Genomic DNA, 25,094 nt, shown 5'->3' on the forward strand with positions numbered 1-25,094 from the left:
CCCATACCACCAAAGCTTTCCCTAACCTTACCTGTATCCCACCTCAATAGCAGCAAAAGTATTTTGCAATTCAATATGAACCCAATAAGTACATTGTACTTATTTTTTGATGTAAGTACATAGTAGTTAAGGCCACTTAATATAAAGTGGGACCGATCATTTTTAAGTGTGAATGTATCATTTTGAGTAGAAAATGAACTCCAGATGTCACAAAAGTTACTAAACCTAACAACAATGACAAAACTGTAAATACAGCTGAAAAAAACAACAACAGCAAAACCATGATGGGAACAACAGTATCAGAAAAATTGAGTCGGTTTTATTTACTTAATTTAATATAGTATTTATGCTTTGATTTCTACATGCTTGAATTAAATACTAATATAAAATTTTCTTTGTTTTTTTTTTTTATTTACTTCACCACAGAATCATTTTTATCACTGTAGGTCTATATCTGATGTTTAAATCTTTCTAAAAACTAAATCCATCCCAAACAAAGTCAGAAAGGATCACGTTTTAGTGTAATTCACCATAAAAACTATATTCACGTGGAGACACTGTCTTGTTTTTTTGCACGAACCCTCTATGAGCAACATTCTACAAGACACTTTGAAGTATATGGGATGACAACTGCTAGTTAAGGGTGTGTTTAGAGCCTTCTCAAGAACTGATACTTGAAATCTTATCTCAGAACAATGCTATAAAACCTGCTAAATTCGATGCAGAAACCATGACACATTCTTTAATACATTGTATTTAATGATGACTATGACACTGTTGCTAAGGGACCAGATGTCACACCCTTGTGTGATACCAGCCATTTCACATTATTGTTGCCAGTATGCAGGTGTGTGAGTCTCCTGTGTTTACACTGGTTGCTATTACAAGGGTAAATCATTGTACATGCTTTGTACAATGCCTATACCTTGTCCAATATTACATAACGAATGTAATCGGAGTGGGATGAAATTCAAAGTTGTCCATTAAGTTGATGTTCATGTGTCATGGTTCACGCAATGTTATTTTGGTGCATCTCAGATCTCAGGGGAGTGACAGGGGATCCAGTGGTGCTGTTCATTAATTAAACAGCTGAGCAGCAGAGTCAGGTGTCCTCTTGTTATTCTAATCTAATCACTGAATGAGAAGACACACATATGACCTTACAGAATTATTTTTGCTGCTTAGAAGTATGCAAAACAGCCTTCATGCTAATGTTCAGATGCTTTTGTATCCATAAAAAGACATCCTAGGGCAAAAACAGTGTGAGTTTAGGTGATAAATGAGAGTGTTATGCTATGCACTGGAGAATTAAGCAGCTTGCAGACTCACTGTTAAGTTATGAGTTCATATTTCAACACATTACTCAATATCTCTCACCTAAAGCTTTCTAAAATGCAGCAATATTTGTACTGCAGATAGTTCATTTTTAAAGTGTAAGTGTAAGCATAAAATCTAGTGTAAAAACTAGATTTTATGCTACTATTTCACGAAGGCCAAAAATATACATTTTGAATATTTATTTTTTCTACCCCACTGTTAATATCAGATGTATAAACCTCCAATTTAGTTTCATGTTTTATAGGCCCATAGTAAATAGTCCCAAAGTGGTTCTGCAGATAATATTTCCTTACAGTGAGCAATATAAAGTTGACAGTGGTTTTTGAATAAGACTGAATCTATATTTTCAACATTACTCAATATCTTTCACTTCTAGCTAGCTAAAAAATCTGTATTCATATTACAGGTCTACCGCTCTAGCATCTCCTCTTCGCACCTGTCATGGCCGACCCTGCATGGTGGAAACTCACCTTCCTGAAAAAAAAGAAGTCAGAGGCGAAGGTCCTGTATGAAACACCGCCTGACTTTAGCACCAACAATGCAAATAAAGACCTGGGCAACGATGCAGCAGACAGCAATTTGGATGCCAGACTAGAAAAAATAGTGGATAAATCTGCGACCAAGGGTCGTCACGTCAAAGTCTCCCATTCTGGGCGGTTCAAGGAGAAGAAGAAGATTCGCGCAACTCTGGCGGAAAACCCAAGCCTTTTCCCTGAAACTGCTCGGACAGACAAGAGCCATGTGGAACAATAACACGCAGACAAAGCATACCATTTGGGAGCTGTTTATACCTGCATACACATTAACTCAATTTTACTCATTTTTATTTGTGGTAAAAATGTGTTTGTTGAGTGGAGTTACCTCTGACGCAGCGACGACACTGGAACAGAAAATTGTTTTTACAGCCCATGCTTTAATTTAAAAGCAGCCCTCAAAATGAATATTAAGTGGTTTATATTTCCTGTAAACAAAATATTGCCATGCTCATAAAGTAGAATATTATCACTGTGGGACAAATAAAATACCTGAAAAGAATAAACTTTCGTTTATAATTCATACGGTCCTTTCATTTTTTAATTTAATTTTATGTGGACAATGGTCATAAAAATGTACATTATTGTGTAATATTAACTAATCTTAAAACATGTGGGAAGCAATGTTGTTTTGCTTGCATTTTGATTAGCACTTGATGACGTGTTTTTATGTTATTTTTTGTGGTTGAACATTCAGTTGTACATAAGATTTTATCTCTGATTTTATCAGTTTACCATAAAAAAAAAGGGTTTAAATTGGGCATGGACAGCCAAAGTCAGAGCACGTGAGAGATAAGTTCTCCAACTTCCACTACAGCTTTAATTTGCCCTGTTTAATCTGTAATTTTATATTGTTTACTGCAATATTTTAAAAGTTATTGTTAAAATGTGCTAAATAAAGTTTTTATTGACATTGCTGAGGTGTGATAAAATGTGTAGAAGTAGAAAAAAGTGCACAAGTTGTATTGACGCCACTGCCATCTGCTGGCAAAAAAACCCTCAATGGACATTGCTGCAAAAATTAAACAGGTTTACTACTTTGTTTTACATTTACAAAAAAGGTCACCAGTCATTACAGAACTACATCCAAATTGACAATTATTTTAGGTCAACATTAAGTTTGGCACATTTATAACAAGCAATTTAATCGAAATATGTCACACTTGTCTTGAAGAATATTTGTTGTATGACTCATGAATGATGTACAAACAGAGCAACAACATGTTGGATGTTTTTTGTTGTGACAAGTCCAAAGTCTATGTCTAAAACAATAGTTAAGGCTGCAAGTACAGCTGTGCTTTTCTATTAATGACAAACATTAGATAGTCAACAGACTTTGCACTTATAAGTAATAGATTAACAATATGTTGAGGTCAGTTTGGTCACACTTTATATTGCGAGTCTTTAACTACTATGTACTTACATTAAAAAAATGTTAGGTATATTGTATTTATTGTGCGTTTATTGCATGTATTGCAAAACACCTTTGCTGCTATAGATGGGTAAGGTTAGGGACAGGTTTCATGGTATGGTTAGGTTTAAAAGTGGGTTAAGGGCTAAGGAAAGGGTCAACAGTGTGATTAATGATGAAATTAACTATAGCTGTAGTTACATGCAAGCATTTTTAAATATAAGTAGAATGCAAAATCAAGTGTATACACTCATATATAGTAATATACTCTTACAAGTATGTACACATGTAATCAACGTATATACTAATGTAAGTGCAATGTATCAAAAGATTAATTTAAATGTTAGTACATAGTAAAGACACTTAATATTAAGTGGAACTGTCAGTTTTGAAGGCTTAAAGACAAACACTGCAGCAAAGCACCATTTGTAATGCTACGGATGATTTATATTCATAAAATCATGTCTAGAGTGATCAACAAATAAAGTCTCCTTCCTGGTTTTGGTTAAGACAATACAAATGTAGGACGAATATGGAGTAGTAGGTCTTCACTTGTCAGATAATGCCCTAATGGCATTATAAATGACAGCTGCTTTCAAGTAATGATGATGTATTGATGTCACAGACGGTGATGTTGATTTCACAGCATGTAGACTATCAAGGGGACAAGCGTTGGTATATCCAGTCCCCCTCTGCTTGATGCTGCATATCCCCCAGCTCAGTCTCTCCCTCTTTTGGCCGCAAAAATACTATTCGGTCATGTAATCTATTGGTCTGACCCTGCCAGAACTCAATCAGGGAGGGTTTCACAATGTATCCACCCCTGCAGAAAAAAATATATCCATGATGATGATGATAATAATGCTAATAATTATAAAATAAACAAAAAAAGTTTTAATAAGAACAGTGATAGGAATTTGATATTAATAAACAAAGATTACACACCAGTAATCTGGCATCGGTACATCCGTGTCCTTATACTTTTCTTCAAGCTCTGCATTCTTTTCTCTCAGGTACTTTAAAGGGTACACACAAAAATTGGTCAATAAAACAGGTGCTGAATAGATTGAAATAGATTGTGTACATGTTTTTTTTTATTAATATTTTCAATTAGCTTTTAATTTTATATATTAGTTTTAATTATAGCTATTTTTTTATGTTTTTATTTTTTCTCAATATTACTATTTAGGTTTAATTTCATTTTTTAATTTTGGTTTTAGATCAGTTTTAGTTTTTATTAATTTCTAGTTAGTAATTTTAATGCTTCAACTTTTTGATAACTTTCAGTTAGTTGCCAAGAGAATATTTCCAATTTTCATTTAGATAGTTTTTCATCTAATATTCAATTAACAAAATGTTTTTAATAGTTTTATTTAACAATAATAAACTAGGATACCTTGTGCACAGAGAAACAAGCGTGCAGCCATCTTTAGAATATTGCCTTTGAACTTCTGTTTTCGCAATAGCTCTGTTTATTTCTATGGCATTGTTGTCTTAGAGTAATTAGCTAGTGAAGTGGATTTACTTATTGTAGAGTTAACAAAAGTTATCATGGGCATTGTAATGTTTGAAGCGGATGTCATAAATGCCAGTAGATCGGGAAGATTTTAAAATGGCTCATTCATAAATCCGTAAGATCTTACCTTCATGCAGTGGAAATACAAACTGGCAGACAGAACACAACAAGCACAGTGCTGAAAAGGGGCGGGGCTACATATGGCCTATAGGATAGTTGGGAGTGATACTCACTTGTCGGCTCGGTATTACAGTGCTCTGCCTGCTAACAACAGCACCGATCTGACTGCTCTTGGGCCTTGAGTGGAAGTATTCACTTGAACTCTCGTATGGGATTCTCTCTACAGTGCCTTCAATACGAATCTGTTTGTGCACAAAACATTAAAGGTGCCCTCGAATTAAAAATTGAATTTATCTTGGCATAGTCAAATAAAATATAGTTCAGTACATGGAAATGACATACAGTGAGTCTCAAACTCCATTGTTTCCTCCTTCTTATATAAATCTCATTTGTTTTAAAGACCTCCGAAGAACAGGTGAATGTCAACATAACACCGACTGTTACGTAACAGTCGGCGTGTACGCCCCCAATATTTGCATATGCCAGCCCATGTTCCCAACATTATGAAAGGCATTAGACAAGGGCAGAACGTCTGGATCTGCACAGGTGAATCAACAGACTAGGTAAGCAAGCAAGAACAATAGCGAAAAATGGCAGATGGAGCAATAATAAATAATAACTGACATGATCCATGATAACATGATATTTTTAGTGATAGTTGTAAATTGTCTTTCTAAATGTTTTGTTAGCATGTTGCTAATGTACTGTTAAATGTGGTTAAAGTTACCATCGTTTCTTACTGTATTCACGGAGACAAGAGCCATCGTTATTTTCATTATTAAACACAGTCTGTATAATTCATAAACACAACTTCATTCTTTATAAATCTCTCCAACAGTGTAGCATTAGCCGTTAGCCACGGAGCACTATCAGACTCATTCAGAATCAAATGTAAACATCCAAATAGATACTATACTCACATTGATCTGACGCATGCATGCAGTTTGCATGACGAACACTTTGTAAAAATCCATTTGAGGGTTATATTAGCTGTGTAAACTTTGTTTATGCACTGTTCAAGGCAAGCGCGAGCTCCGTGGGCGGAGAGCATGAGAATTAAAGGGCCAGTAGCCCTGAATCGGTGCATAGTTAATGATGCCCCAAAATAGGTAGTTAAAAAATGAATTAAAAAACATCTATGGGGTATTTTGAGCTGAAACTTCACAAACACATTCAGGGGAAACCTTAGACTTATATTACATCTTTTTAAAAAAATGTTCTAGGGCACCTTTAAAATAAATACAATGAGGTCCTAAAATCAAAGACTACTTTTTTTGACAAATATTTAAAAAAAAAGATAATATTATAATGATCTGATGTCTGAGGAATTTGCTGGAGAACATTCTGAGTTCTATCCAAAAACACTCACCTGCCTGTTTAATGGTTCCCAGTAAAAGACAAGACAGGCTTGAGGATTGCTATCCTATATGATTGAAAAAAAAAAGAAAAAAAAAGAGGTAACATAAAGGTGCAAATGTAAACCCATATGGACATTTACTGGATAAAATGTTATTTTAAAGACTCACCAGCTCTGAACCTTTCCTACTCTCATAGTTGGTAAAGAAGCGAAATCCATCCTCGCTGTAACCTTTCAGAAGGACCATGCGTGCAGAGGGGCGGCCGTCCCTTTACAAGAGACAAGAAAGATGCGTTTGGGCAAAATTAAATTAGTGAATTATCGCATTATTATATACATAGCCAAAAGTTCAAGCTACTCTGTATATTTCCATATACTGATGAACAGCACTGAGCTTCTTACTTGGTGGCTGTGGCAAGACACATTGCATTGGCTTCCCCCACCTCAGGGCATTTAGTGGCTTGATCAAACCAGCTGCCGAATTGTTTAATTGGATCTAAAGAAGCAAGCTGATCTTCCTCAAAACACTGTAGGATGAAATTAAGAAATAGTGTGTACACATAATTATAAATTAATTATTTACTTAATTCTCTCCATATGTACTTAATTAGTAAATGATTGATGGAAGCACAGCTTTTAAGGTCAACTGATAATGCATAAGGTGCTTTAATTATTAAATTATTAAATTATCATTTTTCAAAGGCATTTGGAAAGCACGTATGTCAGTTGCAGACCATAAATAAAATGCCCAATATTTTAGAATTACATTAATAAGGCTTTATACAACTAATACAGAAAATTACCGTTCTTCGTGTCAAGCCTTTTTGATGTAAAAAACACTGTTCCTCTGTGCAATACGTATTTTGAATAGGGTCTGAGGTCATAGACATACACCTGATATAACAACCCCACAAAGCCCAAAATATATGCCTCCCACCTCCTGATCGCTCTTATAGCTCTTTCTCATGTTACTCAGGTCCATGTTGCTGCCGCTGTCCGTAAATTTCCTGCAGAAAAACGAGGTAAATAACGGAGGATTGCGGACTGGCAAGGTAACCCTGGGTTCAATAAACTTCACAATTTTGCTGATGTTCCCAGACGTGCAGAAGCGCAAAAGACGTTTCATGCCTGCAGCTCCAATACTGCGTCATCACGTTCACGCTCTTACGTAAATGTTATGAAAACTCAATTCGTTTTGTAAACAACTTTTCATTTTTTAATAAAATAAATAAATAAATACGTGATAGTTAACCGTTAATTATTCGATAGTTAATTAACATTTTCAAAATAGCCAACACGATTAAAAATTTTTAATTTTGTTTTTTATAGTTTGTAAACTTAACAAACATAAAACTTATTAACTTAGCAAACATAAAAAAAGAGATTTTGAGGTATTTTTTCTTTGTATATTTATGTTTTTTTTTAAAACATGAACGTGACAGGCAACAACTTTTATTTTATAATCACGATACAACAAACCTGTTACGTCAAATCCGGATCAAGATGGCAGCGACCTTGTGTGGCAGGCTTCTCCCGAAAGCGGGTAAGATTTTGTTTTGATATTGCAGTGTTGAGTTTTACCAAAAACAGAACTAAATACCATATATAACAAGCAATCATCGGCCATTTACATTTAAGCTATGAACTCCATTGTAAATTTACAGATGAAAGCTGTATTGTAGTACTGTACAGCATCATCACCATCATCACCATCATCATCATCTATCAGGGACTGTGCAATTCTCTTTTGAACTGCTTATTGGAAATGTGTGTTCAGCTCTGTACAGTTTACTTAATGTTATTTGGTATATCGCTCTATATTTAGCATTCTGTATGCATGCTGACACTTTGGATTTTCGTCAAACCTTTGTATTTGTTTTCATGAGAACATGACGTCATGACATTCCTGAATAATTTGTGGCATTCTTTACATTCATATCATATTTTGAATATTAATATTTATTGTAGCCTTAATTTTAACTATACCAATATTCATAATATGTCAAACTACAGGATGGCTGCCATTAACCCAAAGTGTTCGTCACGGCTCCAAAGCTGTCACTCGTCACAGAAAGCCAGTACACTTTCTCAAGCAGAAGCTGTTGGCTGTCACAGAGTACATTCCCCCCACACCTGCAGCTCCTCCTGGTGCTCTGGTTCGACGAGTCAGAAAGACTGAAGAGGTTGATCCTTACTGTAGTTACTAAACACTATCTATATTGGAAGGATTTAGTTTATTGATTTCAAGCGAATTGTCATCAGTTCTAAATTAGACTACATGGATACTTGTATTCATCACTTTTTCTTATATAATTTATAATAATATTATATACTTAAGGGTTAGTTCACCCAAAAATTAAAATTTTGTCATCAATTACTCACCCTCATGTTATTTCAAACCTGTAAGACTTTTGTTCATCTTCAAAACACAGATGAAGATAGTTTTAATAAAATCTGAGAGATTTCTATCCCTCCATTGACAGTCCACGCAACTACCGATATGACTTCAAAAAGTTCATAAAGAGAATAAGAGATCATTAAACTAATCCATATGAATCAAATGGTTTAGTCCAATGTTTTTAGAAGAGACTCCATCACTTTATATGAAGAACAGAGTTAATTTAGGCTTTTATTCACATATAAACATTCATCAACGCTTACATCAGTTGTGGTAAACGGAAGCTCAAGCATGTTTGCTTGATGTGTGAGAACCAATGAGGATCATTACACAGCACATTTGAGCTTCCGCAAGAAACAATGAGGTTTGTTCTTGTGCGTCAATCAAGTACGGTTGAGCTTCTGTTTATGTTCGCTGATCAATGTTTATATGTGAATAAAAGCTTAAATTCAATCTGTTCATCATATAAAGCGATCTTGTTTCAGAAAATTTGGTCTAAACTGCTTGATACATATGAATTCGTTTTACAATCTCTTTATGAACTTTTTGACATGTCAAATTTGTAGATGCATGGACTGTCAATGGGGGGACAGAAATCTCTCAGATTTAAAATAACTTAATTTGTGTTTCGAAGATAACCCTTTAGTATTATATACTTACATATATTACATTATAATTATAGACCCAGTTTCACAGACAGGGCTTAGCCTAAGCCAGGATTAGACCCTAGTTAAATTATGATATTTAAGTAGTTTTTATAAACGTACACTAGAAAAAAACATTACTGGTGTAGACAAGACAAAACAATGGCACTGACATATTTTCAGATATGTCAGTACAAGTTGCTTTCAGTTAAAACAGTTCAAACAGGCATTTTAGTCTAGGACTAGCTTAAGCCTTGTCTGTGAAACTGGGGGGGGGATAGAGTGTCATTTTAAATGTCCCATTCTGGAAGCTTGTTTTCAGCATGGAATAATTATAAAGGTTAATTGTGACTTTTTATCTCACAATAGTGAGTTTATATCTCTTTATATATTATTTTCTCAGAATTGTGATATAAACTCAGTTGCAAGGAAAAAAGTCAGAATGGTGAGATTTGAACTTAGGAAAAAAAGGATAATTAATTGGCAGAAACAAGCTTCCATAGTGCCATTAATGTATATATCAGCTTGCTTTCTTTTTAAAAAAGTACTATAATAACATATTATTATTTATATTTATATTTATATATAATAAAATGTTATAGTATAAATATGTGTTTCATTTTAAGTGTTCCATTAATGTATATCAACTCTTTTAGGAAAGTACTCTGGCAGTTCTGTTGAGGAAAGACCTAGAAACCTTGTTTAAGGAGTGTAAGATGATTGCTGTGGTCCAAAACAATGCAATCAATGCAGAGGACCTATTGCAGCTGAAACACAAACTGAAAAGACACAACATCAGTATCAAGTTCTTTCCAAACCAGGTAATGCCAAGCTATAGTGATGGTTACCACTGTTGAGATGTGAGCTACTGCTGTGTGACATTTTATTTGTGTTTCTTTGCAGGTGACGAGATCTTTCCTCAACAACAGCATTTACAGTAACATGTTGCCTCTATTTGTTGGCCAGACTGTCATATTTGTTAGTAAAGAGCCAAAAGTTAAAGAAATGCTGCAAGCATTGAGACGCAGTCCTCAGATGGTGCTGTTAGGTGAGTGTGCCATATACATGAACTTGCATTCAAAAAAGTTGGTATTGTCTCACAGGCTTTCTGAAACATTATCTTTCAGGTGCTTGTATAGAGAACACATTGCTCTCGTATCAAGGCATTCTCAATTACTCCAAACTCCCGTCTATGACCACTATCCAGGGTGAGCTAGTTGGTGGTCTAACCATGATGACCTCACAGACTGTCTCGATGCTACGACACCATCCAGCTCATCTTTCTGCCCTCCTTCAGCAGTATGTCAAACAGCAGGGCTCTGGGGACGCCACAAATGCCATTACAAATAAAGATGCTTCTACAATACAGGAAGCAGCTGCTTGAATTTTACAAATAGACATGGATGAAGAGATTGACAAAATGCATATAATAAAATGATATTATTTAAAGCTGCATTTGGGTCATTTGTATACCACACTTAAATTTCCACAATGCATATTTTGGAGACTGGGGCTACTTGTCACAAAGACTAAATCTCAGTACTGTAGTTACTCACTGTCAAATTTTTTTGACCTGTGTTTTTTAAATAAAATATTACCTCATATTTTGTACAAACCAGATTCCAAAAAAGTTTGGACACTGTACAAATTGTGAATAAAAAAGGAATAATTTACAAATCTCATAAACTTATATTTTATTCACAATAGAATATAGATAACATATCAAATATTGAAAGTGAGACATTTTGAAATGTTATGTCAAATACAGCTTACACATCTGGAAAGGCACCATCAATGCTGAAAGGTATATCCAAGTTCTAGAACAACATATGCTCCCATCCAGACGTCGTCTCTTTCAGGGAAGACCTTGCATTTTCCAACATGACAATGCCAGACCAAATACTGCATCAATTACAACATCATGGCTACATAGAAGAAGGATCTGGGTACTGAAATGGCCAGCCTGCAGTCCAGATCTTTCACCCATAGAAAACATTTGGCGCATCATAAAGAGGAAGATGCCACAAAGAAGACCTAAGTCAGTTGAGCAACTACAATCCTGTATTAGACAAGAATGGGTCAACATTCCTATTCCTTAACTTGAGCAACTTGTCTCCTCAGTCCCTAGACATTTGCAGACTATTATAAAAAGAAGAGGGGATGCCACACAGGTTGTACATGGCCTTGTCCCAACTTTTTTGAGATGTGTTGATGCCATGCCCATGACATTTAAAATCAACTTATTTCCCCTTAAAATGATACATTTTCTCAGTTTAAACATTTGATATGTCATCTATGTTATATTCTGAATAAAATTATTGAAATTTGAAACTTCCACATCATTGCATTCTGTTTTTAGTCACAATTTGTACAGTGTCCTAACTTTTTTGGAATTGGGTTTGTAATTTAATCTTCATATTTTGTAATTTAATAAAATCTACAAATAGCAATATTCACTATATACACTATTAATAACTGTTCAAGATGTTGCTTAAAAGCAAATAATAGGCTGTTTAATTGCAGGTTCCGTTATGACAACCCCATATAGCTCGGTATTATGTCAAAAAATGTCGAAAAAATGCTTAATATCACCATGAAATCAAAATGGACAATTATTGTTTTTATGAAATATTGCAGCATTTATTTAAATTAATGTGCTGTCGTGATCTTAAATCAATAAAATCTTTTTCGGCACGAGGGGAGGATTAACTGTCACTCAAAACAAAACGATCCAATTAAATCCCAGTGGACAAATAAAGTCCCGCCCTACATTTTTTCTTGTTCGTTTCACTCGGATATACGTCACGATAGGGAAGAAAAGACTCAACTTCCGTTTCCGTTGCGACTTTAATCAATGAACGGCATCCTCAACATTAACGGTGGAAATACAAGTTTTTTGTTGTCAAAACCTTAAGGTATGTACAGATATCGACTTTTAAAATGAAACCTGAGAAATCTTCACTGGAGTGGAACAAAAAATGTGACAACAAGCCCCGTTCTCCCCTTTATTTCAGTAGACAGCGTCAATATTTATGTGCCTTTGAAAATTTTAAACCTATCAACGTGTATTAAACTGATTTTATTTAAAGTTTGTAATAGTACTGCCAAAATAAACACTAGCTAATGGTCATGGATCCTGATTAGTGCTAATCTCTGGATTACTTCATGTAATCTAGGTCAGTTCCTTTATTGTTACAGCTCCGGTCTCTGTTTTTCATATTTTGACACGGTGTGTGATTTTTAGGTTGGTTTTAAAATGGATCCTCTTTCAGGAAAAATCGTGCAAGACCTCGAAATAAAATGTAGGCCTGTATGTTCATCATAAGGTAATACCTACATGAACCAACAGGGGGATACCCAGTTGGAAATTGGTAAATTGTATCCATCTCAGTAGAGGTAATGGCAGAACAGCTCAATAGTTTCAGCTATTAACGCATCTGAATGACCGACTGTAGGTGAAGTTCCTCCTACCTGCCTGTAATGCCGACAGCTTGTAAGACACTAATGCGGATAATGATTTGGCGCGGAGCCTTGGGTGGATTTGAGGGAAGTTCAGTCACCAGTTGAGGATAGTTTGGGAGCTTACCGTACATCACTCTGGTATGCAAATGGAATATCTGCATTCCTGCGTTTCAAAGTGGTTGAACCGGTTGTCCTACCAAGCAGTGTAACGCACGGTTGTACAAATGGGGAAGCATGAAACTCACACTGAAGAGCATTACTCAGATATATATCACACGCTGGCCAAGCGCAGGAACTTCAGGTAAGAGCATGAGTTACAATACATAAAGAAACTTTGTGGTTTTAAATGCTGGTGATTGGTAGAAGTGTGTCTGATACTGAAGTGGGCTTTTGTATTCATTGTGTTGAAATTATGGAAGGAAACAACATAGCCTTTATCAGTGCAGTTGTGAACCTAACTTGAGCATTAACTCTTAAAAACACAACCCTACATTTTCTCTAACTGAAAAGATTTTCTGTTGTTCAAACATAAGTTTTATATCACATCCTTGAACTTGATTGCTTAGATTGACATTTACAACATGTACTATGTATTTGGCTATAAGAGTCTCTAAAAATAAAATTTCTGTAGAAATCAGAAACTTTTTTTTGTGTGATCAATGATGATGTGTAAACCGAGTAAGACATTACAATACAGTTTTCTTCTTACCTCAGACTTCTTAATATGTTAAATTTTGTGGAGTTCATCATATGTTTTTTAACATTTAAAATGTTTACACTGTACTCTTTGATTTCGGTAAGCCTATGCACTTGATGATGTTTTATGTAATCCTAACCTTGCATTTTGTCTAACAATTATTTTTTTTTTTAAAAGCATGCTCAGTTCTTATAAATTACAATATAATCTACAATTGAATAAAACAGAGGTCTAAACATCTAGCTGACCTTTCTATGATGTTATTATGATAATTCAAAGGTGTAGGCCTACGTCACACTGTTTTCCTGCTGCTCTACATCATATTTACTGTGACCTGTCATCGTGCTGTGCTCACGGTGAAAAGCTATTCAAGCTAAAGGCTGCTAAAAAGGGATATTCAAAGCCAATTATCGTAATGACGCTAAGCCTGTCCCGTAGGGACCGTTACACGTTTGAGGTTACTATCCATGAGCATGTTATTGTGAATATGCAGTTCTAATTACTTTTACCTTTTTATGTATGAAAATTGACAATTATGTAATTAAATAGTTCATTACTCGACTGCTAATTCAGCTGTTTACAAAGCTCATTTGCCCTCATTCTAGTTTAAAGGGCAGGTATGAGCTTGTCAGAGTTGTCAAGACAGGTTTGGTTTCTGTTACACCCCTCTGGTGACATTCCATTTAGCTTATAGCTTATATTCAGATTTTTCTATAATATATCAGTATATAATTAAGCATATGCCACAATGAAGGTGTTTCCTTAGACCATACCTAATAGTTTTTAGCATCATTTATAATTATGAGTGTTTTTTTCCATGCTTTGCATTACTGTATGCTCTCTTGAGTTTCGTGCTAAGCCATTTAAAAAGTATTCATGAGACAATGAACTAGTGTGATCTAATAAAAGGCAGAAGGTAAAGTCCTGCCCAGGAAGTGTTGGCTAAGGCAGATCCTTACTGTTAGATAACAGATTTAGATGAGTTTTCTCTGAACACTGTATTGCTTCTGTTTTTGTTTACTGTCACTGTGCTGGTTACCTTTGCCATGACTGTGTTTCTACCCTGAAAATTTGTTGGCATTAAGTTGTACAAAACATTTACAAAACCAGACCTAAAATATAAAGGCAAATGTATTTTCATATACTTGGTGGGGGGAAAAAAAGTTAAGAGCAATATCAAAAAAACATGTTATTTCCCAAACAAAATTATTTTAAATAATTAATAGTATTTGTAAAATAGAATACAATTAATATATTAAAAACTATGAATACCCTGGTTATCGACAATATGGTTTATTTTCAAAATATAGAACACAATTAACTTTCCCTTGAGTCTTACCACGTGCTTGTCTGACTAACCAATAAATTAAAAAGACATGCTAACAATGAAAAATCTTTGCTTTGCAGACATATTGTGCTCTAGTGTACAATGAGAAGGAGTCTCTAGCAGAGCTTATATTCACACCAAGCTCGACTAATAAGTGCACAAGAGGACATTTTTAAAATGGACTCCCACGGGTCTTCAGTGGACCACGGCTATTCACAGGCGAGTGGTGTGGACAAGGTGTCTAGTGGCTGGCAAAAGCCCACTCATTCCAGGAGTAGCAGCACAGCATCCTCACGCCACTCACGGCTGGTTTGTACCATCTGCTTGACGTATACACTCTTAAACTCCGGTTTCTTCAACTGATTTTTGAACACACCTAAATATTTTCCTGACAAGTTCATATGTGAAAAACTAGCATTGGGAGTTCTGCCTTTGGGTGTTTGAAACCAGTTGCTCAACACCTAACAAGTGTCCAATCAGATAGTGTGAAAACCAAACCAACAAGTTTGTGTTCTAACAAGCTCAGTAGTTACATTTTTTTCATAGGGATTAAATGTGGCATGTTTTAAATGGGAAACGCCCTGTTGTATGTAACTGTGATTGCATTTATTTCTCTGTTCCTAATAGAACATTAAAGACTGGGAAGTAATGGATGACTTTCCAGTAGATATAAACTTCACTGGAGAAAACATGCAGGATGTGAATACTCCAGGAATCTGTGAAGGCTACTTGATGAAGAGGAGAAAATGGCCTCTTAAAGGCTGGCATAAGGTATGAGGAAAAAGTGATGTTACACAATCTTTTTCTCAGGTAGTTGTTGTTAAGAATGTTTGAATGACTTTAAAGTTATACTTTCTTACAGAGATACTTTGTCTTGGATAAAGGGGTCCTACGATATTCAAAAAACCAACATGATGTAAGTACGCTAATTATTTTTTTTCCTTAACAACAATTCTGGATCCATTTTAACATTCAGGGATTTACTTTTTCAACAGTTTTCCAAAGGGAAAATGCACGGTTCACTGGATGTCAGTCTCGCAGTTATGTCAGTAAACAAAAAAGCAAGACGCATAGATCTGGATGCTGGAGACAATCTGTATCACATGAAGGTAAGTCACTGTACTGCTGCCATTAATTGCATGAAATTAAAGTTAATGTGATCTTTAGTTCATCCACTCTTCAGCTACCCAAATAGTTCTTCAGTTCCTCCCAAACTGAGGTTCATGAACCACTGGGGGTTTGTGAGAGAACTGCAGGGGCTTCACAAGTTGATGAAAAGCTAATAATTAATGAAATAACAAAATATTAAATTTAAAAATAAAAACAATCAAGATAAAACAATTCAATCAAATATTGAGTATATTTTAATTTTTATCTGCATGTCATGCCACCATCAGAGAACCACGGATATGCATAATGTGTTGTATTGAAATATCCCAAAAATTTCAGGGGGTACTTCATGCAACAGTTTTAGTCCAAAGAGGTTCAGCTGACAATAAAGTATGGGCATCTGAGTGGAATCCCATAATTAGTTACAGGAACAACCTTCAACAAACAGATTATGCTAGCTATTTCACCAAATAAATAAACCAAATAAATTCACAGTCAAAAATGTCAACTGAACACAATTTATTTTTGAACTAGGCCAAGACTCAGGATTTATATTACATATGGGTCACCAAGCTGAGTGCCCACAGGATGTATAAGAAGAACGAAGCTGCGCACATTCACAATGGCTTTCTCCAGGCCCTGTCCCACGGCAGTCATTTATCTCACAAAAATAGTGCCATGCAGGACATGGTGAGTACAATGTTTCCAACGTTGACTTCACGTTGCCCTCTAAATCACCGGGGATTAGGAACAGAACAAGTAGAATTAGCGATTAGACCTCATGTTCCAGAAAGTGGTTTTACTTGTAAATGCACACTAATAGATGCTTCGTTAATTGTTTATTTGTCTGATCTGATGAAATTTACAAATGAATGTCTTATGAACAATGCCAGGGCACGTCAGTGTCTTATGCGGGTGAAAATTTGCCATGTGTCAATCCTGCCATTAATGGAAAAGTGTCAGCTTGGCTACAGTCACAAGAACCTGACCTCTGTGCACAAGGTACTGCGATATTTTTAAATACTAGTGAAATGGTATTAAAGGCATTCATAAGCACAGGTAATTAACATTTGTGCTTTTTCCAGAGCTTACCCGTTGTCAAGTGGAGCTGAATGAGCTGCAACGGCTGGTCCAAAAGTTGCAATCTTTAGAGACGGGCCAAGTGGTCAATAATGGAGACCTCCAGAGGATTATCAGCATGCAGGTTAGTAAAATGTGCCGGCTGGTGATAGGCCTTTTCCGGAATGACTTGTGAGTAAACGTTCCCACATGTGTTTGACCCACAGAATCTTCTTCTTGACAAGCCCAAGAAGAAGTCTGGCAAGATTTGGGGTCATTCTCGCACACTGTCTCGTGTTGAGGCTCTTGGAATGGTGAGGCTGCTCAGTTTACACATTCTTTTACTTGATATTAGGATATCTTGGATAGTTTTGGAAGCTATTGTAATATGGATTGCCCTGCCATTGGAATTATTCTATGTTTTCCTCAGAGGTTTGGAAACTATTATGGAATTTATTCCATATTCATGTGCAGTGTGATCCCAAAGATCTCTGTGTATTTTATTTTGATTATAATAGCCTGGTATTTGTGTTGTGATGTGTAGTAAGCATTAGAGCTTCAAAACCCCCAGTAATTTAGTCAACTCCTTTTTTACATTAAGCCATTTCGTGGGATTACTAAATCGGTAAGTCAGCACAAGACACATTGCTTGTAAATTTCTTGAAACTTTCGACACGTACCAGGTAGAAAAAGCATTACACCATGTTTTCCTATTGCATTTCGCATATTGTGCCATTCAAAATATTTGGGGGTTGGTAAGTATCTAATTTCTCACCAAGGCTGCAATTATTTGATCGAAAATAAGTAAAAACAGGAATATTGTGAAATATTATTACAATGTTTCTATTTTAAAATGCATTATTTATTCCTGTGGTGGCAAAGCTGATTTTTCAATATCATTACTCAAGTCTTCAGGATACTTTAACGAATAGAACAGCATATATTTGAATTGGAAAATTTCAATTTTGATAAATGTAATGCATTTTTGCTGCATAAAAGTATTAATTTCTTTCAAATAAAAAAATCTTACTGACCCCAAACTTTTGAATGTTGGTGTTTATTGTGATTTAGTCTTTGCAGATGTACTATAGATTCTGAATATTACATGCTGTACACATTTGGTGGATTACAGTCATTTATAAACTTGGATACCAACATGTCCTCCTCCTTCTTTTCTACCCACCTTTTTAATGTAGTTGTCATCAAGCCAACTGAACAGTTCTTCCCACCTGGGAACCTCCGTCCCCTCCATCCCCGATTATGTCTCCACCCAGGCGACCCCATCAGCCTCCACCTCATTAGAAGGCAAGAGACTCCACCAAGACATCTGCTCCATGTCCCAGAAAGGTATGAGAGTAACTCATTATTAATAAGTTTATTTTTTTTTACATTTAAACCTATTTTATGCCTATTTGCTGCATTAGACTTAATTTCTGAATGTCTTTTTTCCTCTCAGTCCATGCCTCTCTGCGTACTGCACATGAGGCTCTCGCTCAGGAGCGCCAACGGCTGCAGGACGCCTGGTCCAGTAGGGAGCTTAACCACACTACCTCTGCCCAGATCAACAATCTCTGCAGCCTGGCTGAGGTAACAAGGACTTATGTTACCTCATGAAAGGCCCATAGTACTGCCCTTTCTCTTGAAATTTCCTGCAAGCATGCAAAGAATAGATTTACTACAGCTTATCTTGTTGTTAAATGTGCTGTATGCTATATACCAAGTGTGTCTAGTCTTGCTCCTGGAGGGCCGCTGTTCTGCAGAGTTAATCTCCAACTCCAATTAAACACCAAAACTAGCTAATCAAGGTCTTACTAGGCAAACTAGAAACTTTCAGGCGGATGATTTGGAGCTAAATTCATCTGCAAGACAGTGGCTCTCCAGCAGCAGGTTTGGAAACTCCTGCTATATACCATAAAACTAACACCCCTTTTGATGCTAGTAAATGCTTTAATGCAGTGGTTCTCAACAAACTTTTAGGGGGGCCTTAAGATTACTTAAAATGATTTAAAATGAGACAAAAGCTATAAAATAAATTAAATTCAAGATATTTTAATTCACCCCCTCAAAAGATTTTTTTTCTTTGAAGAACCATTACCACTGTTTAGAAACAAATGGATATGAGGTTGCCTTATTTTAAAAGTGTGATAGACTTGGGAAAACTAAAATTAGCTAAATTATAAATGTATACTATCTTATAATTCCATGGTCATTTTTATATATTTTATGAACACACATTTATCTACTTATGCCAAGCTGTAAAATATTTTTTGGCATAGAAATTTAGTAAAAAAAAAATTAATCTTATCTAAATATTAATCTAATAATTCACAAACAACTGGAGAAGTCATGGTGCCTTTGAATATTGTGTGCAGTGGTAAGCCTTGGAGTCAAAATGGTTGAGAACCACTGGTTTAATAGTTTGTTTGTTTTTCAGTGCATTATATGTTGTTTTACTGCATAGATGTGTGTGTGTGTGTGTGTGTTGTGTGTCTTTAGTTAGATGTTAACTCCCGTCATACCCAAATCCACAAACTCTCAGTGTCCTCCAACTCCTCAGAAGAGTCCTTCCGTACTGTGCTACAAAGGAAGGTGTGTCACTTTCTACCCAGAACCTACTCATCCTGTTCCCATTTTTGTCTCTTTCTCTCCCTCCTCCACCTTCTGCTTTTTTCTTCTGTTTAGAGGTTGATGGGTTTCACCTACTTCATATGCCAAAAAGGCTCTTTTGTCCAATCACATTGTTATTAGCAGTATGATACAAACAAGCTCACAGTTACTAACTTCCTACATGTCTGTCTTTGTTTCACTCAGTCTGGCTCAGGCCGTAGTTCGTCTATTCGTGCGCCCTCGGTGGCTGACTCAGCAGCGGAGTATTTTGATGCATGTGATGAGCTTATGTGTGCGAGCTCTTCTGAGATGTCAGATGAGTCTGGTCTGAGTGACGGATCCAGTAATTCAGAGCCTGATGAGGCTCATGGTTAGTGAAAATAAATTTAAATGCTCAGTAAGCACATATGAGTGTGGTGTTTTAGGTGTCTATATACACTTCCATTCAAAAAGTTGGGCATGGTAAGATTTTTTTGTTAAAGAAATTGTCAGAAACAATACATTAAATTGATCAAAAGTGACCGTTAAGTCATTTATAGTGTTACAAAAGATTTCTATTTCAAATAAAGGCTGATATTTTTTTACTTTTTATTAGTGCTGTCAAACTATTAATCACGATTAATCTCAGCCAAAATAAGTTAGTGTTTACATAATGTGTGTGTATTTATGTATATGTAAAAACACACACATGCATGTGTATATTTAACAAAAATATATTTATATATAAAATATGTTTATATATAGTGTAAATATATAAATATACATGTAAATATGTCTTAAAACATGTATGTGTATTTTTTATATACATAATAAATATACACAGTACACACTTATATGTAAACAAATATGTAATCAAAGAATCTAAGCAGAAATATTAAGCAGCACAAATGTTTTCAACTGATAATAAGAAATGTTTCTTTAGCACCAAATCAGCATATTAAAATGATTTCTGAAGGGTCATGTCACACTGAAGACTGAAGTAATGACTGCTGAGAATTCAGCTTTTCCATCACAGGAACAAACTATATTTTAAAAACTATTAAAATTATATAATTTAAATTATAATATTTCTCAATATCAGTTTTTGGATTGAATAAATGTGGCCTTGGTGAGCATAATGGATTCCTTTAAAAAAAATCGTACCAACCCCAAACATTTTGAATGGTAATGTTGTCGTATAATCTTATCTTATAATGTCGTATAATCTTATATCGTATAAACTTGTTGTCGTATAATCTAAGTTGTTTGTGTTAACTTTTTGCCTTTTTTCTTATGAACTCAACAGCAATGGCTTCACGCAAATACCGTGCCAGCCTTTCAAAGGCGCCACCAAAATTGAACATCATCAAGAGCACCGGACGCCGTACTAGTCTGCCTGCAGTCTGCCCTGACAACAGCCACGTCGGTTTGATGACTATCCTCTACAACAACATAGGGAAGGATCTGTCTCGTGTCTCCATGCCAGCTGCTCTGAATGAACCTGTGTGCCTGCTGCAGAGACTCTGTGAGGAGCTGGAATATTCTGACCTCCTGGACACTGCCAATCATACCGATGACCCCTACCACAGGATGGTAATAATTACAGAAGCTTTAGCAAAGCTACATATATCTGAATGTGTCTAAATTATATAACGAACTATTACTTTTACTTACTACTTTTTTGTGTTTTTGAAAGAAGTCTCCAAACTCATCAAGGCTGCATTTAAAAAATACAGTAAAAAACAATAATATTCTGAAATATTATTACAATTTAAAATAACTGCTTTCTATTTTCGTACATTTTAAAATGTAATTTATTCCTGTGATGGCAATGTTGAATTTTCAACAGCCATTACTTCAGTCTTCAGTGTCATATGATCCTTCAAAAATCTTTCTAACATGCTGATTTGGTGCTCAACAAAAATTGTTTTGTGATTATCACAGTTAAAAATTGTTGTACTGCTTAATAGTTTTGTGGAAACTGATAAATTGTTTTTCAGGATTTTTTGATGAATAGAAACTTCAAAAGAAAAGCATTTTTAAAAAATAAAAATCTTTTGTAACATTTATACATTTTTTTTACTCTCACTTTCGACCAATTTAATGCATCTTTTCTTAATAAAAGTATTAATGTTTTAAAAGAACTGGTATAAATAGGATAAATTTCTGTTTTTTTCTCTGTAAAGGTTTATATTGCTGCTTTTGCCATATCTGGCTATGCCACGGCTCAGTTTCGCAACCGTTACAAACCTTTTAATCCAATCCTTGGAGAGACATTTGAGTGTATCAGAGAGGACAGAGGCTTCCGCTACATTAGTGAGCAAGTAAGTGATTGTCACTACTGATCGTACATCAGATATGTTTGCTATCAAGCAGTTGTTTACTCTGTGGTTTTGTGTTTGCCTTTAGGTTTCCCATCATCCACCCATATCTGCGTGTCATGCAGAATCAGACAATTTCAACTTCTGGCAGGGTATGTTTTATGACCTGTGTGATGTTATGATGTACTATATGTTTGGATTTGAATCTCATTCCTTTTTTTATTTATCTCGCAGACCAGAGATGGAAGAACAAGTTTTGGGGCAAATCTTTGGAGATCATGCCAACAGGGATGGTGAATGTGACTCTAAAAAAGCAAGTATCTGCTTGATTTTGCTGTCAGTGGCTTTTTATTTATAATGTTTAGGAGAAATTCTGATTGTTTTTTTATTATACTGTACTTATAGATATGGGGACCACTATGAATGGAACAAAGTGGTTACATGCATCCACAATGTCCTCAGTCAGCAGCGATACCTTGAGCACTATGGCGAAGTCGTCATTCGCAACCTGAACAGTTCGGTCTGCACCTGCAAGATCACATTTGTCAAGGTGTGTTCAGTTTTGATTGTTTAAATTTCATTAATTTTGGAGTACATATAGGTAAAGTCTTTGTACAAATGCAGAATTATGAAATTTTTTTTTCCCCTCTCAGTCACGTTACTGGGGTTCAGATGGTTCCAAAAACGAAGTGCAGGGACAAGTTCTTGACGAGACTGGAAATGTTGTCCATCGTTTTGGTGGATTTTGGCATGAGGGGATTTTCTGTGACACCCTGCCCAATCCACAGTGTGTCTGGAAGCCAAGTGAGTACTGCCATTTTTCTTTTCTTTTCTTTTTTTTTTTTTTTTTTTTCTCCGTTTGTTGAATACTGTTGTCATCTTTAAAGTCAACATGAGCTTATGTTTGCAAACCAATTTGCTTTTGTAATGTAATGCATTTCCAAATTAAACAAATTTTATTTTATCCAATGGGAATTATGCAGACTGAATGCAAAAAATGCTACAAAAAATGCTAAATACCAATTTGGATATTGGTCAACATTAGGCATTAAAGGTTTAATGAAAATGAAAAAATGAAAATTCTGTCATTAATTACTCACCCTCATGTCGTTCCAAATACTTAAGACTTTCATTCAACACAAATGAAGATCTTTTTGATGAAATCTGAGATTCTGTTCCTCTATAGCTATGCTACCACTTTTGACACTTCAAAAGTTCATAAAGAGATTGTAAAACAAATCAATATGAATTGAATGGTGTAATCCAAATTTTATGAAGAGATACGATTGCTTTATATGATGAACAGATATAATTTAGGCTTTTATTCACATATAAACATTGAGTTTCCGTTTACAACTGAGTTGATGAATGTTTATACAGTATGTGGATAACCCTAAATTCCCTAAAAAAAAAAGCGGTATCTGTTCAGAAAATTTGGACTAACTCGCTCAATTTATATGGATTATTTTTACGATCTCTTTATAAATTTTTTGAAGTGTCAAAGTGGTAGTTGGATGGCTGTCTATGGCAGGACAGAAAGCTCTCAGATTTCATTAAAATATATATAAAAAAAGAAAAAATGTGATCCGAAGATGAACAAAAGTCTTAGGGGTTTGGAACAACATGAGGTTGAGCAATTAATGACAGATTTTGGGTGAACTAACCCTCAAGTCGACATTGTTCACAATAAGACCAGGGATGTAAAAGGGGTCACTTCTGATTTCTTGGTTGTTCTCTCCGACAGAACAAGTAAATCAGAGATGTACATTTGTATTGGCAGATGTTGTCAATGTCTGTGCTTTCTTACAGATCCACAGCCCAAGAACTACTTGCTTTACTATGGCTTCTCTAGCTTTGCAATGGAGATGAATGAGCTGATCCCTGACCTTAAGCCCTTGCTGCCCCCTACAGATACACGCTTGCGCCCTGACCAAAGGTGAGATCCTTATAATAGACAATGATAAACAGACATAGACTTTGGGGCCTGATGATAAGGAATGATTTATGAATTTGATTGTTTGTTTTTTGATTACAACAAAACATAATAAGTCTGTGAAACAGTTTTTTTTAGGTCATCTGTTTTAAGTGTGCTCTGTGTTTTTAGGCTTCTTGAGGAAGGGAAAATACAGGAGACTGATAAAAAGAAGGATGAGATAGAGGAAAAGCAAAGAGAAAGGAGGAAAATTCTGGCCAAGAGAGGAGAGGAGCACATTCCTCGCTTCTTCAGGTTAGTTAACATTAACTCCCAAACTGATTTTGTTCATAAGAATTAGAGGTGGAATCAATGGAATGTTTCAATGTCCCCATCTTACAGGAAATCTTTGGATGATGCTGGAAGAGAAGTTTGGCTGTACAATGGAACATATTGGAAGATAAGGGAGAATCCTGGATTTTCCAATGTTAAAAACCTGGATTTATGGTGAACAACAAGGAGTACAGCAACACCGTGGACACTAAATTCAGTTTGCACAGATTTTAAAAAGACTATACAAACTTGGAGCTTTTGGGAGCAAAGATGAATTGCCAAGGATTTTCATACTAAACTAAATCCATTGAGCAAGGATGAAGCTTTTACCAAACGGCAACAGGAGGGATACATTTTGAACATTTCTATTTATTTTATGGTTGAGGACACTGAAACTTGGTGGACAGTTTGACCTTGTCTTACACTTTGGATAAAATATATAAGCCAAAAGGTAATTGTCAATGTATGCGAGTTCTGGAAAAATGTTTAGTTTTAACAATTGCACATGCACATTTCTATGGACAATGTTACTAATTACCTTTCAGTTCAAGTACTTAAGTGCCAGTGGAAACAAGAGTCTGGATAAAGAAAATGGATTATTTGATGATGTGTAATATACAAGGGTCACCAGTTCATAAAAGGAACGTTATTTCTCTTGCAAAGCCATGGCTCAACCTGAGCAGGATTTGTCAGTAAATGGATTAACTCTAATTTGGGCCCTCGTTGACTTGTACTAAAGGAGATTCCTGAAATCTGTCCTCGGCACTCTTAGATTGCACATCTTTTTTTTTTTTTTTTTCCCCTGTTTTTTTTGTAACCAAATGTAAGCTTTTAATTTTAGTCAATGATATTATATTTATTGGCATTTAAGAATGAATTAAACTCACAGATTGAAATGTGACATCAGGAACAACCATTTCGTGTAGGCCTGGATGAAAAAAATCAGTGTACAAATGTGCAATTAATAAAC

General features: G+C 35.4%; 4 protein-coding genes across 5 annotated transcripts; 3 read left to right on the forward strand and 1 right to left on the reverse strand.

Annotated features, from left to right (window-relative positions):
• The first annotated feature begins 1,779 nt into the window (after positions 1-1,779).
• prr15lb (proline rich 15 like b) lies at positions 1,780-2,091 on the forward strand. The gene has a single exon (XM_067370305.1). It carries the CDS (start codon positions 1,780-1,782, stop codon positions 2,089-2,091), a length of 312 nt encoding a protein of 103 aa, XP_067226406.1.
• A 3-nt stretch (positions 2,092-2,094) lies between these two features.
• Positions 2,095-7,516, reverse strand: pnpo (pyridoxamine 5'-phosphate oxidase). 2 transcript variants are annotated; one of them, XM_067369994.1, is made up of 7 exons: positions 7,213-7,516; positions 6,678-6,802; positions 6,445-6,544; positions 6,288-6,341; positions 5,032-5,160; positions 4,228-4,298; positions 2,095-4,105 (listed from the first exon to the last, which is right to left on the reverse strand). In XM_067369994.1, the coding sequence occupies exons 1-7, from the start codon at positions 7,399-7,401 to the stop codon at positions 3,940-3,942; spliced, it is 834 nt and encodes a 277-aa protein (XP_067226095.1). In that variant the 5' UTR covers positions 7,402-7,516; the 3' UTR covers positions 2,095-3,939. The 2 variants fall into 2 exon arrangements, with proteins under 2 accessions (XP_067226095.1, XP_067226096.1); XM_067369995.1 differs by lacking the exon at positions 7,213-7,516 and adding an exon at positions 7,079-7,180.
• A 180-nt stretch (positions 7,517-7,696) lies between these two features.
• On the forward strand, positions 7,697-10,812 carry mrpl10 (mitochondrial ribosomal protein L10). Its single transcript, XM_067369635.1, has 5 exons — positions 7,697-7,818; positions 8,289-8,458; positions 9,974-10,138; positions 10,221-10,365; positions 10,445-10,812. Exons 1-5 carry the CDS (start codon positions 7,779-7,781, stop codon positions 10,699-10,701), a joined length of 777 nt encoding a protein of 258 aa, XP_067225736.1. The 5' UTR covers positions 7,697-7,778; the 3' UTR covers positions 10,702-10,812.
• A 2,237-nt stretch (positions 10,813-13,049) lies between these two features.
• On the forward strand, positions 13,050-24,302 carry osbpl7 (oxysterol binding protein-like 7). The gene is made up of 22 exons (XM_067369279.1): positions 13,050-13,080; positions 14,884-15,112; positions 15,431-15,574; positions 15,666-15,719; positions 15,799-15,912; positions 16,448-16,603; positions 16,807-16,915; positions 16,999-17,117; positions 17,200-17,286; positions 18,169-18,319; positions 18,429-18,559; positions 19,469-19,561; positions 19,784-19,949; positions 20,865-21,151; positions 21,745-21,882; positions 21,968-22,031; positions 22,114-22,192; positions 22,285-22,429; positions 22,533-22,683; positions 23,689-23,815; positions 23,984-24,106; positions 24,194-24,302. Exons 2-22 carry the CDS (start codon positions 14,981-14,983, stop codon positions 24,300-24,302), a joined length of 2,679 nt encoding a protein of 892 aa, XP_067225380.1. The 5' UTR covers positions 13,050-13,080; positions 14,884-14,980.
• The last annotated feature ends 792 nt before the right edge of the window (positions 24,303-25,094 follow it).

The sequence above is a fragment of the Chanodichthys erythropterus genome, chromosome 19 (assembly GCF_024489055.1).
Source record: "Chanodichthys erythropterus isolate Z2021 chromosome 19, ASM2448905v1, whole genome shotgun sequence".
Taxonomy (NCBI): domain Eukaryota; kingdom Metazoa; phylum Chordata; class Actinopteri; order Cypriniformes; family Xenocyprididae; genus Chanodichthys; species Chanodichthys erythropterus.

Excerpts from the sequence above, each read along its gene's own strand:
- prr15lb (XM_067370305.1), top strand. The coding sequence starts at position 1,780 with ATGGCCGACCCTGCATGGTGGAAACTCACCTTCCTGAAAAAAAAGAAG.
- pnpo (XM_067369994.1), bottom strand. The coding sequence starts at position 7,401 with ATGAAACGTCTTTTGCGCTTCTGCACGTCTGGGAACATCAGCAAAATT. Across the intron at positions 5,161-6,287 it reads GGGAACCATTAAACAGGCAG|ATTCGTATTGAAGGCACTGT; the intron begins GTGAGTGTTTTT and ends GTGCACAAACAG. Across the intron at positions 4,299-5,031 it reads CTGTAATACCGAGCCGACAA|TACCTGAGAGAAAAGAATGC; the intron begins GTGAGTATCACT and ends TACCCTTTAAAG.
- mrpl10 (XM_067369635.1), top strand. The coding sequence starts at position 7,779 with ATGGCAGCGACCTTGTGTGGCAGGCTTCTCCCGAAAGCGG. Across the intron at positions 8,459-9,973 it reads GAGTCAGAAAGACTGAAGAG|GAAAGTACTCTGGCAGTTCT; the intron begins GTTGATCCTTAC and ends CAACTCTTTTAG. Across the intron at positions 10,366-10,444 it reads TCCTCAGATGGTGCTGTTAG|GTGCTTGTATAGAGAACACA; the intron begins GTGAGTGTGCCA and ends ATTATCTTTCAG.
- osbpl7 (XM_067369279.1), top strand. The coding sequence starts at position 14,981 with ATGGACTCCCACGGGTCTTCAGTGGACCACGGCTATTCACAGGCGAGT. Across the intron at positions 15,720-15,798 it reads ATTCAAAAAACCAACATGAT|TTTTCCAAAGGGAAAATGCA; the intron begins GTAAGTACGCTA and ends CTTTTTCAACAG. Across the intron at positions 22,032-22,113 it reads CAATTTCAACTTCTGGCAGG|ACCAGAGATGGAAGAACAAG; the intron begins GTATGTTTTATG and ends TTTATCTCGCAG.